Source organism: Hyaena hyaena, unplaced genomic scaffold (genome assembly GCF_003009895.1).
Source record: "Hyaena hyaena isolate Hyena2069 unplaced genomic scaffold, ASM300989v1 scaffold_385, whole genome shotgun sequence".
Taxonomy (NCBI): Eukaryota; Metazoa; Chordata; class Mammalia; order Carnivora; family Hyaenidae; genus Hyaena; species Hyaena hyaena.
Window position 1 is genome coordinate 429,388 of NW_024081022.1, and position 16,304 is coordinate 445,691.

At 59.5% G+C, this 16,304-nt stretch overlaps 1 protein-coding gene and 1 long non-coding RNA gene across 3 annotated transcripts; both read right to left on the reverse strand.

The window, feature by feature from the left end:
• Positions 1-517: 517 nt before the first annotated feature.
• On the reverse strand, positions 518-7,949 carry PKLR (pyruvate kinase L/R). The gene is made up of 11 exons (XM_039251292.1): positions 7,850-7,949; positions 6,709-6,891; positions 4,559-4,650; positions 4,326-4,457; positions 4,059-4,245; positions 3,450-3,720; positions 3,181-3,331; positions 2,746-2,898; positions 2,488-2,654; positions 1,636-1,817; positions 518-923 (listed from the first exon to the last, which is right to left on the reverse strand). Exons 1-11 carry the CDS (start codon positions 7,947-7,949, stop codon positions 817-819), a joined length of 1,725 nt encoding a protein of 574 aa, XP_039107223.1. The 3' UTR covers positions 518-816.
• A 2,392-nt stretch (positions 7,950-10,341) lies between these two features.
• Positions 10,342-13,733, reverse strand: LOC120244642. 2 transcript variants are annotated; one of them, XR_005531597.1, is made up of 4 exons: positions 13,023-13,733; positions 12,085-12,164; positions 11,394-11,566; positions 10,342-11,094 (listed from the first exon to the last, which is right to left on the reverse strand). It is a non-coding gene; the product is annotated as an uncharacterized LOC120244642 (long non-coding RNA). The 2 variants fall into 2 exon arrangements; XR_005531596.1 differs by having other exon boundaries at positions 10,342-11,566.
• Positions 13,734-16,304: the final 2,571 nt, after the last annotated feature.

Genomic DNA, 16,304 nt, shown 5'->3' on the forward strand with positions numbered 1-16,304 from the left:
ACAGTATCAAAGAATGTGGGGCCAGGACCCTAAGTCACCTTTTCTCTTGGGTGAGGAGTCCTGGGTTTTATAATAGCTTCCAAACAGCGGGGGCTAGGAAGAAAATAGAGATGGGCGTCTCGGCTCCTGGTGTGCGTGGGGGAGCGAGGTGGGCATGACGTGATGCGTGGGTGCAGGAGGAAGCAGCGGGCCTCCGACCCAGCAAGGCACAAGGTGGGCATGAGAACAGCCCGGGAGCGGCCTGCCTGTGAGGACAGTGACGAGATGAGCCCGCGCAGCTCTCTGTGCTCCCCAGCGCCCGTCTGCCCTAGCTGCCCCCTAGGAGGGCGGTGCTTTGATGTCCCTGTGAGTCACCGTGAGGGAAGAGGGGGCAGAGGGGGCATTCTCCCCGGGAGATTCATGGGGGCCACATTGGAGGGTATCAGGCTGCATGGATACGGAACAGTTTTTAAATAGTGATTTTTGTGGAGACTGTGGACATGACGGCTCTGTTCCCCCCCCCGCCCCCCCCCCAGGCACAGGAAGCTCAGAGGAATAGAATTAACCAGTTAAACTGGGATTAAAGGCTCAGAGCATCTTAGGCTGAGAGCATTGGGTACAGGGAATGTAGGACTGATGCTTCCAGATGGCTGGTGCTTAATTGGACACAGACTTAAGGGGCCTGCGTGAAATGGAGACAGGAAGGAGCGCCCTGGGATGGGGCTGGATGGCAGATGTGGCCCAGGTGGGCAGCACCGAGAGAAGAGAAGACGGCCATGGGCGTGGGGCAGAGGGTGTGGGGGTCCACGTCGGGCTGTGTCAGCGGGACGTGGCATCTCAGGATACGCTCAGCACTCGCATGATGTTGGTATAGCCAGAGCCAGGTCGCCAGCCTGTCACCACGATCACCAGGTCCCCAACGTGGAGGAAGCCATGGAGCTTTCCTAGCAGGGGTGAACAAAGATGGCCATCAGCCGCTGAGGGACGCTGGCCGGCCCCGCAGTGGGAACCGGTCACCAGCCTCCCTCTCCCCCAGGCACGGTGTCCCACAGGTGGCACCACAGGGAGTGTGGCCGCCGCCGGTGTGTCCACGGGGCGGCGTGGGCCTGCCAGCTGTGCCGTAGGAAGAGACGGGGTATGATCACAGCTACACAGCTGGGGTGATGGGGCCACCTGGCACTCTCCCCTCTTTTTTTTCCTTTTTTTTAAACGTTTATTTATTTTTGAGACAGAGAGAGACAGAGCATGAACTGAGGAGGGGCAGAGAGGGGGGGCGGACATAGAATCTGAAGCAGCTCCAGGCTCTGAGCTGTCAGCAGAGCCTGATGCGGGGCTCGAACCCACGGACCATGAGATCATGACCTGAGCCAAAGTCGGACGCTTAACCGACTGAGCCCCCAGGCGCCCCAGCCTCCTACTCCCTAAGTCCCATCCGGCTCTAGCAACAGGTGCAGCAGCAGCCGGGCCGACCTCTCTCCCACCGCCCTCCTCCGTCTATCCCCCCGCCCCTCGAGGCCAAAATACCCCTGTGTCTTAGTGACCTTCTCAGGGAAAACCTGGGACCAGAGGAGAGAGGCAAGGCCCTTTGAGTGGGTGTGGAAAGTGGGGTCTGGGGACTGATGATGGCTGGGTGGGGAGGAAATCGAGGTGGCTCACCACTTTCAATGCCAAACTGGACCCGGTGATCCACGTCGTCTGCCCAGATGGCCTCCGGAGGTTCACCGTAGAGCACAGGGAAGACCCCTCGGAACAGGTGGGCCTGCCGGGCAGCCTGGGCAGAGCGGGTGACAGCGATGACCATTGCCCGAGGGCGGTACCGAGACAGCAGGTGTGCGGAGCTGAAGGAGGTAGAGAAGCTCTCAGAAAAGGGGAAGAGAAGTGAGCCAGGAGACAAGCTGTGTGGCTCTGGGTAAGTCATCGTATTTCTCTGGGCCTTGTTTTTCTCACCTGTAAAATGGGCATTAGAATGCCTGTCCTTCTTACCACATAAGGAAGCTAAGAGATAATGAAGGATGTATCAAGGCACATAATAAGAAACTTCTTGAGAAACACAAAACCCTGAAGTACTTAACTCACAAATGTCTCTTGTTAATCCTCACGACTCCAGGAGAAAAAGTGGCCTATAGCGCCCGGGTGACTCAGCCAAGTTCTCAGAGCTCATGTGTGAGAGCAAAGACTTGAACTAAGACCTTCTGGGCCCTTCTGGGACATCCCAGCATTGTAAGGCTTTGTGGGCTGAACGCAGAGGGCTTGCCCAGGGGTCGGGATGGCCTGGAGCCAATGTGCCCAGCGATGTCACGCAGCCCTCCCAGCGCCCCGGGCTCACTGGACAGTTCCCGCTCGCGGCCGAGGCCTGCCCGGGCTGCCTGTCCTGGACCTCCCTCTCCTCAGGCCCCAGAATGATAGATACCCTTGGTCTCTGACGACAAGACCAAACCCGGGCGTGGGGCCGTCCCGGTGTGCCCCTGACCCAAAGTCCTCTCTTGGTGCTGCATGCGTCCTCCTTACCGGCCAGACTTGGTCAGCACGACAATGGCAGCAGCACAGCACTTGAAGGAGGCCTCCACCGCGCCGATGGCGGTGACCTCAGTGGGATCTCGGCTCAGTGGCGCCACCCGGCGGAGCTCCTCAAACAGCTGCCGGTGGTAGATGGCAGCCTCCGCTTCCCGGGCGATCTGCAAGCACCAGGCGGTCAGGCGCGCAGGGGGCGCAGGAGCCCGGAAGGGGCGGGGGCTTCCGGCTCATGCCTGGGCTGGGCGCCCCTACCGCGTGCTGCATCTTCACTGCCTCCACGGGAAACTGGCCCTTGGCCGTCTCCCCCGACAGCATGATGCAGTCCGCCCCGTCCAGCACAGCGTTCGCTACGTCGCTCGTCTCTGCCCGGGTCGGTCGGGGCTTGGTGATCATGCTCTCCAGCATCTGGGGGACATCTGGGCGTCAGAGCTGTGGCAGTCACACGCTGCCTGGGGCCCCGCCCCAGCTACTTCTCTGCCACTCTCAGAGTGCCCTGAGAGCCAGGGCCACAGTCACAAACCGTGTGACTCTGGCTGCCCCGTTTCCGCGTCTGGAAACCCCGGCTCACAGTATCTCTTCCCATCTCGGTGGCTTGAGGATCAAACACTGGACAGCAGAATGTGCTAGAGACCTAAGGTGTCTCCCCACCCCAGAGAACGCCCGCGGCCCCCAGGGCTCACTCCAGACCTGTGTGGCACACACAACGGGCTTGCCCGCCAGGTTGCAGCGCCCGATCATCATCTTCTGAGCCAGGAAAACCTTCTCAGCTGGGATCTCGATGCCCAGGTCGCCTCGCGCCACCATGATGCCGTCGCTCACCTCCAGGATTTCATCAAACCTGGGCGGTTGTGGGGGGCTGGGGGTCAGGGCTGAGGAGGAGCCAGGAGACGCCAGGGAGAGGCAGGCTGGAGAGGAAGAAGGGCTTGGAGAATGGCCGGAGCCTGTCCAAGACTCACCTCTTCACGCCTTCGTGGTTCTCAATCTTGCTAATGACCTTGATGTTCCGTCCTTCCTGCCCCAGAACCTCCCGGATGGCAGCCACATCGCTGGCTTTGCGCACGAAGGAGGCAAAGACGATGTCCACCTCGTGCTCCACCCCGAAGCGCAGGTCCCGGGCGTCCTGCTCTGACAGCCCCGGCAAGTCCACCTGGGCGCCCGGCAGGTTCACGCCCTTGCGGCTGCCGAGGGTGCCGCCGCTCTCCACGCGCGTCTCCAGCCCCTCGGGGCCTGCAGGCGTGGAAAGAGGCAGTGTCGGTCTGGGGGGAGCCGGGGGCATAGCCAGGGCCGGGGGCCCCCAGGAAATCAGGAACCTGTGTCCTGTTGTCTGTCCACCTTGGGGCCTGCGCTGTGCACGGAACACGCACCCGTGGGCGTCCGTGGGAGAGACCAGTAACCCGGCAGTCCAGCCCCAGTCCGGGTTGAGCTCAGGGGCCTGAAGGGGACTCCGGGGGCGGGTGGGGGAGGGCGCTGGCCGGGGGCGGGGGCGGCGGGGCGACGAGGCAGGGGGCCCAGAGGGAGGGAGTGCACCCCGCGTCCCTGCGGCTGGGGCGGAGGCCCATCCGCACCGATTTTCTGGACCTGGAGGCAGATGAGCCCGTCGTCTATGTAGATGCGGCTTCCCACCGACACGACCTTGACGATATTGGGGTAGTCGACCCACACGGTGTTCGCGTCCCCCCGCGTCCGGAACGCCGGGTCCACGGTCACCAGCACCCGGGAGCCCTTCACCAGCTCCACTTGGGACTCTGGGCCCTAGGGGCGGGGCCAGAGGGGCCTTGAGCCCCGCCCCGCCCCCGCGGCCCCGGCCCCGCCCCGAGCCCCGCCCCTCTCACCCCCTGCGGGACACCCGTGCGTATCTCCGGTCCCTTGGTGTCCAGAGCGATGGCCACGGGGCGGTAGCTGAACGGAGACGCTGCAAAGCTCTCCACCGCCTTCCGGATGTTGGCGATGGACTGAGCGTGGTACTGCGGGCCAGCGAGCAGGCGGTTCAGGGGCGGGTGGCCAGGGACCCCCTCGCCGCAGGCCTCCGCCCCGCCCGCCCCCCCCCCCCGGCGCCGCCCCAAACCTCGTGCGAGCCGTGCGAGAAGTTGAGGCGCGCGATGTTCATGCCGGCCTTGATCATCTCCTTGAGGCGCTCCACCGACTGCGAGGCCGGCCCTGGGAGCGGGGGTCTGCTCAGGCGACCTTCTTCCCAAACCCGGGGATGGGGGGGGGGCAAACCCATCACCGCGCCACAGGCGTCCGGGACCCGACCTTTGTTCCCTGAGCAACCTCTGCTCTCACGTCTGCAACTGTTTCCTCTCCAGCCGACACCTGCCTGCCGGGGGGCGGGGGGGCGTCCTCTGCCCGGCAGCGACGCCAGCGCTGCAGAGCAGGGGTCCCCCGGCGCAGGAGGGGGCACGGCAGGACACGGGTGCCGGGTGAGGGCATGTGGGGTCCGTCTGGGCCTTTGGACTGAGCGGCCTCACACCGGCCCCACCGCCGCTCTGCCGACCTCTGCAGCCCCGAGTCGCCGCGCTCCCCTCGCTATGGGATCGTTCCCAGCAGCATGGAGACCTGAGTTCTTTCTTTCGTCGTGAAAGACGTTCTCTGAGCCCCAGGTGCCCTCCTGTTTCCCTGCTCTCCTTTGCAGAAAACCCGTGGCCGGAGTTCGGTCGCGGCCTCCGGTCCCTCCCCCCCCCCCCCCCCCCCCCCCCCCCCCCCCCCCGCGTCCTTCCTCGCTTGGGCTCCAGTCGGCGCTGGCCTCCCGCCGGGGTCACCAGGAACCTCGGTGTCCTTGCTAACGGTCAGTTCTCGGTCCTGGCCCCCACTGGCCCGTCGGTGCCACCTGACCCGCGTCCTTGACGCCCCTTCCTCACGTGGCCTCCAGGCCACGCCCCTCCGGGCTCACGGCTACCCCTGCCGCTCCTTCTCTGCCTCGCTTGCCCCCCACATCGTCGCCCAAACATCAGACGCGTCATTTTCTTGGCTCCCTTGGTGGTCTCAAGTAGTCTCACGGCTCCAAATGCCAACTAGATGCTGGCATCGCCCACATTTATATCTGCAGCTCCGACCCCTGCCCCAGGCCCAGAGCTGTGTGTCTCACTGCCTCCTGGCCCTCAAACCCCCTGTCCGAAGCGAGCCCTGATTCCCCGCCCCCACCCCCGCCCAAGCCTCTCCCCCGAGGTCTTTCCTGCTCAGGTGAAAATGCGTCCTTCTAGTTTCTCACACCAAACACCTCGGACTTCTCTCTGATTCCTCCTTCGCCCTCAACCCCCTCCCCCACCGTGTCCCACCCATCTGAGAATCCTGCCTACTCTGTCTTCCAAATGCACTCAGAGTCCCATCTCCTGTGACCTCCTCCACCGCCCCCACCTGGTCTGGGCCAGACACACCCTCCACCACCACCCCAGTCTCCTGCCGGACGCTGGGGGGGAGGGGGGCTTGACAGACCCTGACAGTGGCTATCAGGCCCTGCGTGACCTTCTCTCCACAAGGTCTTCGTCGGCTGCTCTCCCCTTGACGGCGTCTAACCGTTCCAGCCTCCGCGACTCAGGGCCTGTGTGCTGGCTGCCTCCTTTCTAGAACTCGCCCCCCACCCGCCTTGCACACCGCCCTCCTCACATCCCCTTCCGGCTCTGGGCAGATCTGGTCTTCTCCCCACGTGGGACTGCACCCTGCCCCCGCGCCCCGTCCCCACCCTTGGGTTCCTTCCTCTGCTCCGTTTTTATTTTTTCCATTGTTCTTATCACTTTTGCACATGCTGAATAACTTACTTCTTTTTAAGTTATTATCCTTACTATTTACTTATTTTTATTATTTTGAGAGAGAGAGAAAGAGGGAACAGGCAGGAAAGGGTCAGAGAGAAGGAGAGACAGAATCCCAAGCAGGCTCTGCAACATCAGTGCAGAGCCCGATGTGGGGCTCGAACCCACAAACTGTGAGATGGTGACCTGAGCCGAGATCAAGAGTTGGACACCTAACTGACTGTGTGCACCATCTGAGCACCCCTACGGTGGGTATTTATTGTCTCACCAGCCAGGTGTCAGCTCCCCAAGGTCAGGATCTTTGTCTCCTTCACTGATCCAACCCCAGGGCCCGACACCTTGGCTCAACCAAGTGCTCAACAAGTGTCTGCTGAATGAATGACCTTGTCAGACACGGGTGGACAGAGGTGCGGAAGCACCTTGAGAAGCACACGAGTGGCTCAGGAGGCTGGGGTCGGGGACTGCGTACCGATGGTGGCGATGATGCTGGTACTGCGCGCGGCCACGGGCTCCGAGTCAATGTCCAGCAGGCACAGGTGCTCCAGGAAAGTGTCCGCCATGGCGGCTGACAGCTGCTGCCGCTCGAAGAAGGCGGTGCCCAGCTCATGGGCCAGCTGGACCCCACTGGCCCGCCGTAGGTACCCTGCTGGCCCTGAAGCAGAGGAGGGCTGTGTGGGCCCCTGCCTCACCTCGCCACCCGTCACCCCAGCCCTCCGCCCCCTCCCTGAGTTCCCCAGGTTTCCTGGGGTCCTTCCCAGGGGCTGGGCACTAAACGTGGCATTATCCTACCCAGTGCCAAGGACCCTGTGGAACAGACGCTGTTAAGTGCTCTATAAGTATCTCCATCTTCCAGAGGAAGAAACGGTTCAATAAATTGCCCAAGATCATAGAACTTCTAGGTAACAGAGACAGGCTGACCCGCTCCGGCCTGCCCGCACAACCCTGACCTCCCGCCCTGCAGCTGCTGACGTCCCTCAGCCTCGGCCCTTCGCGATATCTGGCCCACACTGGCTGCTCATTGTCCAGAATCACCCAGTCCCCTTTCCTAACGTTCCTGTTTTCTTCCTTCCAATTTGGCAGGCTTCCCAACCCCCTCCTCTGGGTTTCCCAACCCCCTCCTCTGGGTTTCCCCAGCCCCTCTTCTGGGTTTCCCCAGCCCCTCCAACGCTGCTCCGGTCCTAGGGCCCCTGAGCTTAACCCAGCCCAGCCCAGAGGAGCCCCACTTCCAGCCGCAGCCTCCATGCCGGCGAGCGCCTGCCTGCTCCACACCGTCTGAGGCTCAGGCCCGGCTGGGCTGGGAGCAGTTCTGCGCACTGGTTAAAGTGTCACCAGCAGGGGCCGGAGTCCAGGCAGCACAGGAGCCAGTGGCTCGTGGTCCCCGTGCTGCCGGCTCCTGTCTGCCCTGCCTCCAGGGGCTGGGAAAGAAGCTCAGAGCCAGGGCCCAAAACTCAACACCGGGGAGACTCCAATGATCACAGACGCCCCCCCCCCCAATGCCAAGGCCCTCTCCGCTGGCCAGCAGCAGGTGTCCATCATTTGTGTCTCTACCTCCACTCCTGATTTCCACCCTCGTTTCCTCCTACGCAGTGGCTTCTGTTGCCTCTCCTTACCTCCCGGAGCCCCAGTCAGGATGGCCTTTATCAAGTCCCTTTGGGAATTAGAGATCCTTGACCAGACCTCCTGGGGTGCTGCATTCTCCTGCCTGGACATGCCACAGAGGGAGACACTGAGTGTGGGGCGGGGGCGGGACAGAACTGCTGGTCTTATCTAAGGGGGCCAGGGAAGGGAAGGGGCACACGCCCTGCTGGCTGCCCCTGGCCCCACACACAGGCCCTCCCCCGGCTTGCCTGCTCTCTGCCCTGGCTCCTGGCATCCCCGCCCCCCGTCTACTCTTCCCGATAAGTTTTCACTCGTGCTGTCATCAACCTGAATAGAGCTTTTGGTGATATGGCCCCGTTTCCTTTGTACTTTATTGAAGGGACCCTAGATGAATCCAGGAAGAAGAGGATTTGTGGCGTGGACCACAGCCTGAAGGAAGGGCTTGGGGAGAACTTCGATGGTGTGGGGGCGTTCCCTAGATGGGCTCTGAGAGCATCGCTGTCACCGGAACACTGGCCACCGTTTGCTCATTGACCAACATTTACGGGGCACCTACTCCATGCCAGGTCCTGAGATACAAGGGGGAGCAGAACAGACAGGGCCTTTGTCTCGTATGGAATGTGCAGCACGGGGAGACAGCCTATAAACAAGCACCCAAGAAGTGAATATGGAACCACAAAGTTTGTAAGTGCTGTTGAGGAAGTGATCAGGGTGTGAGAGCAGCAAAGTCAGGAGGAAGGAAAGAGAGAAATGTATTTCATTTAAAAGTTTGCTTAGGGCGCCTGGGGGCTCAGCCGGACACGCATCCAACTTCAGCTCAGGTCATGATCTCACGGCTTGTGAGTTGGAGCCCTGTGTCTGTGCTGACAGCTCCGAGCCTAGAGCCTGCTTGGAATTCTGTGTCTCCCTCTCCTTCTGCCCCTTCCCTGCTCATGCTCTATCTCTCTCTCTCTTCCTCAAAAATAAATAAACATTTAAAAAGTTTAAGCTTATTTATGTATTTTGAGAAGGGGGAGGAACAGTGAGAGAGAATCCCAAGAAGGCCCCATGCTCAGCTAGGAGCCCCACGTGGGGCTAGATCTCGTGACAGTGAGATCACGGCCTGAGTCGATACCAAGAGTCTGACGCCCAACCGACTGAGCCACCCAGGTGCCCCGAGAAATGTATTTTAGGTGAGGTGGCTTGGTATGACCTCTTTGGGTTTTTTTTTTAATTTTTTTTTTGTTTAATGTTTTATTTATTTCTGAGAAAGAGACGGTGTGAGCAGGGAAGGGTCAGAGAGAGAGGGAGACACAGAATCTGAAGCAGGCAGCACAGAGCCCGACGCGGGGCTCGAACCCACAAACCGTGAGATCATGACCTGAGCCAAAGTCGGACGCTCAACCGACTGAGCCCCCCAGGCGCCCCTGGCAAGACCTCTTTGAAGTGTGATCATATTTCAGCTGAGATGTCAAGGAAGAGAAGGAACTAGTTGGGACAGTTTGAGGCAAGGAGTTTTTTGTGGGGTTGGAAATAATACGTGTCAAGACTCTGAGGAAGGGAGAGGCCTAGTGCTAGACAGAGAGGGGCACTGAGGCCGCATGCCCGGGGCAGAGGCACGTATGTGCAGGGTCAGGAGGCTGTGTGCCCGGCGGAGGGGCATGGTCCCCGTGAGACTAGAGCCATAAGCAGGGACTTGGAGGGCACCGGCGGAGTGACGTGGCCCAGTGGACGCTCTAGGTCCCTGTCGCTGGCGGGTGGAGGTGAGCAGGATTTAGGCGCAAGTGGGCGGGAGGCGAAGGACTGGCAGCAGCAGGACACGTGGAGACCTAGAGGGAGACGGATGTGAGGTGTCCGGAGAGCAGCACACGGGGTGGGACTGTTAGACCCCCTTTTCCAAAGGAGAATCACTGAGGACAAAGCCCACAAAACACACAAGGAGTTGGTTATCCAGGTTTATTTTTAGTCCGGCTGGCGGCCCCTCCCGAGCGCGTGAGTCCCCAGAGTCCTCGGAAGAGCGCACCATTGAGCCACAGCGCAGGGGGGAGGCCGGTGTACAGAAGCGAGAATTTTGCAGTCAGAGGTGAAGGTTGCTCAACAGTTGCTTGAAGAACTTGTCTGACGGTTCTAATCACAATGTTCACTAAAGATTGGTGTCTCCGGGGCTGGCTGCAGCCGGTTGCTCAATGCCTGACCTTTTACCCGAATAGAGTTTGAGATCACACAACGGTTGGCATCCTCATTTGCAAGCCCCTCACTTTTTGGCCCAAGGGAGTTTGTACAGGATGAGGGGCGCAGGGGAGGACGTGGAGAGAGGGAGCCGGAGGCTTCCATCCCCCGAAGGCTGGCACTGTAGATCTGGCTTGAGCAGTCGACTAGATCGCAGCCCCATTTACTGGGACCAGGAACAGGTGTGTGGGAGAAACATTCAAGGTTTTCTTTTTAGTTTTATTTATTTATTCTTTGCAAGACAGCGCGAGTGGGGGAGGGGCGGGGGGGCCGACGGAGGATCCAAAGTTCGATGCGGGGCTCGAACTTATGAACTGTGGGATCATGACCTGAGTCAAAGTCGAACACTCAGCCCACTGAGCCACCCTGGACCAGTGGTCAACACCTCACGTGCGTCTTCTCCTTTATCACCATGACAGCCTAGAAGACAGGTAGGCTCCACAGCCCGATTGACGGAGGGGGAGCTGAAGCTCATGGGTGGGCAGGGTCCAGATCCTTCCTCAACCCTTGCCCACTCTGTCGGGGCCCGGAGGCTGAAGGCCTTGGCCTTGGCTGGGCTCGGCCACCAAAAGGGAGAGGAGACAGAGGAGAGGAAGGCTGGGCGTTTTCCTGCCCTTCTCCCTGCCAGGCTGCTGTAGGCCACAGCTGGCACCAGGGGCTCCTCTCCAGACCCTGGGGGCCCTTGTCTCCCCGTCCCCTGGAGGTGGCACTAAGCCCACTGTTTCTAGATCTGGGGTAATGCGCTGTGCCTTGTGGTTCAGCAGCGCCCTGTGCACACCTATGGATACAACGCTGCTCTGAGACGTTGATCAATTTATCTGATTGGAGAGAACCCTGGGTTCTCTGTGGAACCCTACCTGCTACACTGCATCAGGGGCTAAAGATCTCCCAGAGGCGGAGCTGGGATTTGGACTCTGAGAGTGGCCGCAGGGGCTGAACTGTGGCCGCTGAGCTCATCCCGTCTGTCAGACTCTAGCTGGCAAAGAAAGGGGTTAGGGAGCAGGAGGCACTTAGCAAGGGCAGTGAGCACGGATCCGAGACGCTGTTTCTAGAAGACAGAATAAATAAAGATGGTTGAAAGTTGTAACCAGAGGGAACGAAAGTAACAGACTTTAGGGACTGGGGAATCAGGACTTGTGCTTGAGGGTTGGGGAGGGACATGGGATATTTAAGGTTGGCCTGGCAATTTCAGACAGACCCGAAGGCCACTTGGGAGGAGCAGAATCCGGGAGATCCAAGCCCCAAACAGCTAACAGGGGCTGGGTTGTTGCCTGTTCGATCGAGGGACGGGAGCTTTGACCTGAAAGCCTTTGGTTCCCCTGGGGGCGCGTGAGATGTAGTCTGTACCTCGCCCCGGGCCGGGAGGCCTGGGGATGACAAAACCAGGCCCGCAGGCCTGCACATCCCAGCAGAACGGGGGTCTGGCTTGTCAGCTGCGAGCCCTGCACACCTGGACACACCGCAGAGCTGTGTCCTCCGGGCACGGCCGCCGGATTCTGAAGGTCAGGCCCCGGGCAGGACTGCGGAGACACAAGAAGGCTGGCAGTTAGGTTTTATAAAGTGTGCGGGGCGGCGACCGTGCTGTGCTCAGGGCACAGCGGGGACAGGAGCGGCGGCAGGTTGTGCGTGAGGGCGGACGTCAGGAGGTTGCACCCTGGAGGCCACAGGGGTTGCTGCAAGAGGTCAAGGGCAGAGACTGCCCAGCACCGGTACACGTGCGCGCGCGCGCACACACACACACACGCACACACACACACACGCACACACCCTGCTCCGAGCACGCGCTCCCACCCCCCGCACGACACACGCCCTCTCACACGCACACAAGGCCCCCCACGTGTCCCGCAGTTTGAGGCCGCCTCACTCGACAGCACAACCTCGGCCGGCCAGCGGGGGCGCCCGAGAGCCGCCCCGGGGCCCTTGAGGCGTCGGGGTCCGCCCCAGCCTGCAGGACAGGCTCGGAGTCGGTTTTCTCCGGGGGGTGGGGGTGGGGGTGGGGGCGGGGGAGGGGAGGGGGAGGGGAGGGGGAGGGGGGGACCTGGGGCCGCATTTCCGCCGCGGGGCACGCGCGTCTGGCCTCTGCCTCCGGAATCAGAATATGGGGGCCGGGCCCTGCGTCTGTATTTCCAAAAGTTCCAGAATTTGAATGTGTTCAAATATATTTACTTTTATTTGCATAGACACTTGCACAATATACAAAACTCAGGGTCTAGCGTATCGGTGAAGCGTTTCTTCCTTCCGACCCGGCCGCGTCCCCGCCTCTCAGCCCCCCCCCCCCCCCCACTCCGGGGGTTCTACCAGTTTCCCCCAGTGTCTGTGTCTTCTCTCAGAAACGGACTATGCAGGCACAAACAATATATACCCCCATTTATTAATTAATTTTTTAACGTTTATTTCCGAGAGACAGAGCATGAGCAGGGGAGGGTCAGAGAGAGAGGGAGACACAGAATCCGAAGCAGCTCCAGGCTCTGAGCTGCCAGCACCGAGCCCGACGCGGGGCTCGAACCCATGAGCAGCAAGATCACGACCTGAGCTGAAGCCAGATGCCCAAACGACTGAGCCACCCAGGCACCCCCCCCTTTAAATATAAGAACATTTTATGTTATTATTATTTTTTCATCCTTCTGTGCCCAATGTGAGGCTAGAGCTCACGACCCTGAGATCAAGGGTTGGCTGCTCGCTCTGCGGACTGAGCGGACTGAGCTAGCCAAGCACCACAATCCGTTGCTTTCTTATGCAAGAGGCAGCAGGGAACCCTACCCTCCATTCTGTTCCCCCCCCCATGCTGACCCTAGAGCTTGGACTCTGCATGTGGAGCGAGCCCTCAGTTCTGCCCAGGGTGTTTGTGATGGACTCCCTGAAGCCCCTGCTTGGAACCCCTACCCAGAGAGCAGCTGGAGGCAGAGGCCACTCCTGGCCCAGGTCTCTCTCAGTTTTCTGAAAAACTGTGTAAAATGTACATAGGATATAACTTACCAGGGCGCCTGGCTGGCTCAGCGACTGGAGCGAGCGACCCTTGATCCTGGGCTGTAAGTCCCAGCCCCATGTTGGGTATAGACATGACTTAAAAATAAAATCTTTTTTAAAGTTTACCATTTAGCCATTGTTAGGTGTACCGTTCAGCCACGTTGAGCACATTCACAGTCTTGGGCACTATTTCCAAAATTGTTCTCACCAAGTCAAACAGAAACTCTGTCCTCACTGAACACTAACTCCGGCGCCCACCGCCTGCCCCCCACCCCCGGGGCCCTGTGTTGTCCTTTGTGTCTCGCGGGGCTTGTCTACTCTAGGGACTCTGGGGACCCCGTATAAGTGGGGTCACACACTTGCGGTCAGTGGCTTCTCTCACTCAGCGTGTCAGGGGCTGGCTCTCCCACATTGCAACATGTATCAAGTTCCCTTCCTTTTTAAGGCTGAATGATATTCCGAGGAATGTGTGGCGCACACTGTTCCCCCCGCATGTGAAAGGGCCATGGGGTCATCTCCACCTGTTGGCTGTGGGTGGACGCGGGCACACGGGTCTGGAGCCTTCTGTGAGGGCCTGGCTCACTTCGCCGGCTCTGGTGTTCGCTTGGTGAGAAGAGGGGCAGGGGTCTGGAGAGGAGGGGCAGGGGCGGAAGGTGCAAGCACAGCGGGCTGCTTGATGCCCCCCAACATCCCCACCTGACAGAGTGCAGCCTTATGAGGCCGCCCTCCTTCCCCGTCACCCCCCACCCCCGCTGCCCGCCTCCTTGGCTTTAAGGCAGGCACACTGGCCTCCACCTCTCCCTCCCTCTGGAGGCAGATGAACGGCCTTTGCCTGAGGCAAGGGGCTGCTCGGTGCTCCCTCCCAGTTTGTGGAGCACACCCTCCCCCTGCGGCCCCCCCCCCCCTTGCCTGTTTCCTTCCAGGCACCGCTTACTGCTGGCCCGTGAGGCCTTCCCTGACCTGGTCACCACCCCGGGCTCCCCTGCGCTCTGCTGCCCTCTCCTCTGCTCAGCTTTGGCACAGCTGACTTGTGAGACGTGTTCCTCCACTCCCCACTCACACGGAGAAAGTCCGTTCCAGGAGAATGGGGGTTTGTCCCTGGGGCGCCCTGGTCTATTCCTAGTGCCTAGTAGGCACTCAGTGAGTGACTGTGTGGCGAGGGGCCCAGCTCCCAGGGTGACTCAGCTGGTCCAGCCTGCGCAGCCTCTCCCCCGGGCTTCGGACCCTCAGGTCCAGCAGCCCCGGCTCACCCTGCAGGGCAACTTCCTCCAGAACCTTCTGCCTTGGCCAAGTCAGCCTCTTTTCCCTTCCTTACCTTTTCCCTTCCTTCCCCGCACCCCCCGCCCCGCACCCCCACCTGCCCGGCTCCACCGTGTCTGTGGGAGCCTCGCACCATCCGCAGCTAAGCTCAGTCCACAAAACCTGTACGTTCCAAACACTTTTCAAACCCACCCTCCCAGCCGTCTCCGTCTCTGCGGTCACTGCCATTGCTGGGAGAGCCCCACCCCGCCAGGGGCCCTTCCGCGGGGGCCAAAGTTGTCTGTCTACATATCAGATCTGATTAGGCTGCTCTGACCAGGACACTGCGGCTGGTCTGGGCAGGCAGAGACCCAGCTCACTTCTCTAGCCACACCCCTCCCTTCTGCAGTCTTCGCCCCTCCCCCCCCACTCCCCAAACATGACTTGCTGTCTCTCAGTACCATGACTTTGCACACACTGTTCGCTGCACCTGTGCGCCCTTCCTCATCTTCTGTTCCACAAACTCCCTGTCCAGCCACCCCAGATTCACCTCCTTTCTGTCAGCATTAGATGCGCTTCTGATCTCCTTGTTCAGTTACTTGTAAGATACTTACCAACGGGGGCCTGGCTGCCTCAGTCCCTAGAGCATGTGACTCTTGGTCTCAGGTTGTGAATTCAAGCCCCACATTGGGCACAGAGCTTAATTAAGTAAATAGCTCTTTCCGCCATCTTTGAACCCGTGGAGGCCTGCTGGGAACAGGACTCCTGAAACGACAAATATGTCTGGAAGTCCAAAGCCATTTTTGCTGGCTATAAACGGGGTCTCAGGAACCAGAGGGAGCACACAGCTCTTCTTAAAATTGAAGGTGTTTATGCCCGAGATGAAACTGAGTTCTATCTAGGCAAGAGATGCAAGAGATGTGCTTATGTGTACAAAGCAAAGAACAACACAGTGACTCCTGGTGGCAGACCGAATAAAACCAGAGTAATCTGGGGAAAAGTAACTCGTGCTCATGGAAACAGTGGCATGGTTCGTGCAAAATTCCGAAGCAACCTTTCTGCTAAAGCCATTGGCCACAGAATCCGTGTGATGCTGTACCCCTCAAGGATTTAAACTAACTGAAAAGTAAATAAATAAAGGTGTAGATTTGTTCTCTTGTAAAAAAAAAAAATTAAGTAAATAAACAAATCAATGGGGCACCTGGGTGACTCAGTCGGTTGAGGGTTCCACTTTTTTTTTTAATTTTAATGTTTTTTATTTATTTCTGAGAGAGAGAGAGAGAGAGACAGTGTGAGCAGGGAAGGGCCAGAGAGAGAGGGAGATACAGAATCTGAAACAGCTCCAGGTTCTGAGCTGTCAGCACAGAGCCTGACGCGGGACTTGAACCCACAAACCGTGAGATCATGACCTGAGCAGAAGTAGGACGCTTAACCGACTGAGCCACCCAGGTGCCCTGAGGGTTCCACTTCTGATTTCGGCTCAGGTCATGATCTCACGGTTCATGAATTTAAGCTCTGTGCTGGGCTCTGTGCTGGCAGCACAGAGACTGCTTGGGATTCTCTCTCTCCCTGTTTCTCTGCCTTTCCCCTGCTCAGGAGCTCTCTCCCTGTCAAAATAAATAAACATAAAAAAAAAAAAGGCTAGGTAATTAACCCCATTCACACAACCAGTAAGGATTTAAAGTAGAGTCTGAACCCAGGACTGACTCACTACTTCCTGCCCATTTCTTCCCTTGAGCCCTGGAGGCTTCTCAGCGGACTGCGGAGGGGGCATCCCCTCCCCAGCAGCTTCTTTCTTCCCAGGGAAGGTGTGCTTAGGAGGCCTTCACCCATGGCCCAGTGAGGATTAGGCTGGCATGGGAGGCCCCAGGGCCCTCATCCCTGCCACACTGATCCCGACTCTCCCAGACGTCTTCCGAGTCCCCTAGGGAAGGTGGCTTCCTGGAGGTCCCAGGCTGGAGACGAGGAAATGAGAGGGCTTAGCTCTGGGGGACACTGCCTTCTCCGTATTAATCCTCTCTCCTTCCACTCCTGGTCTCTTCTCCCATTTCC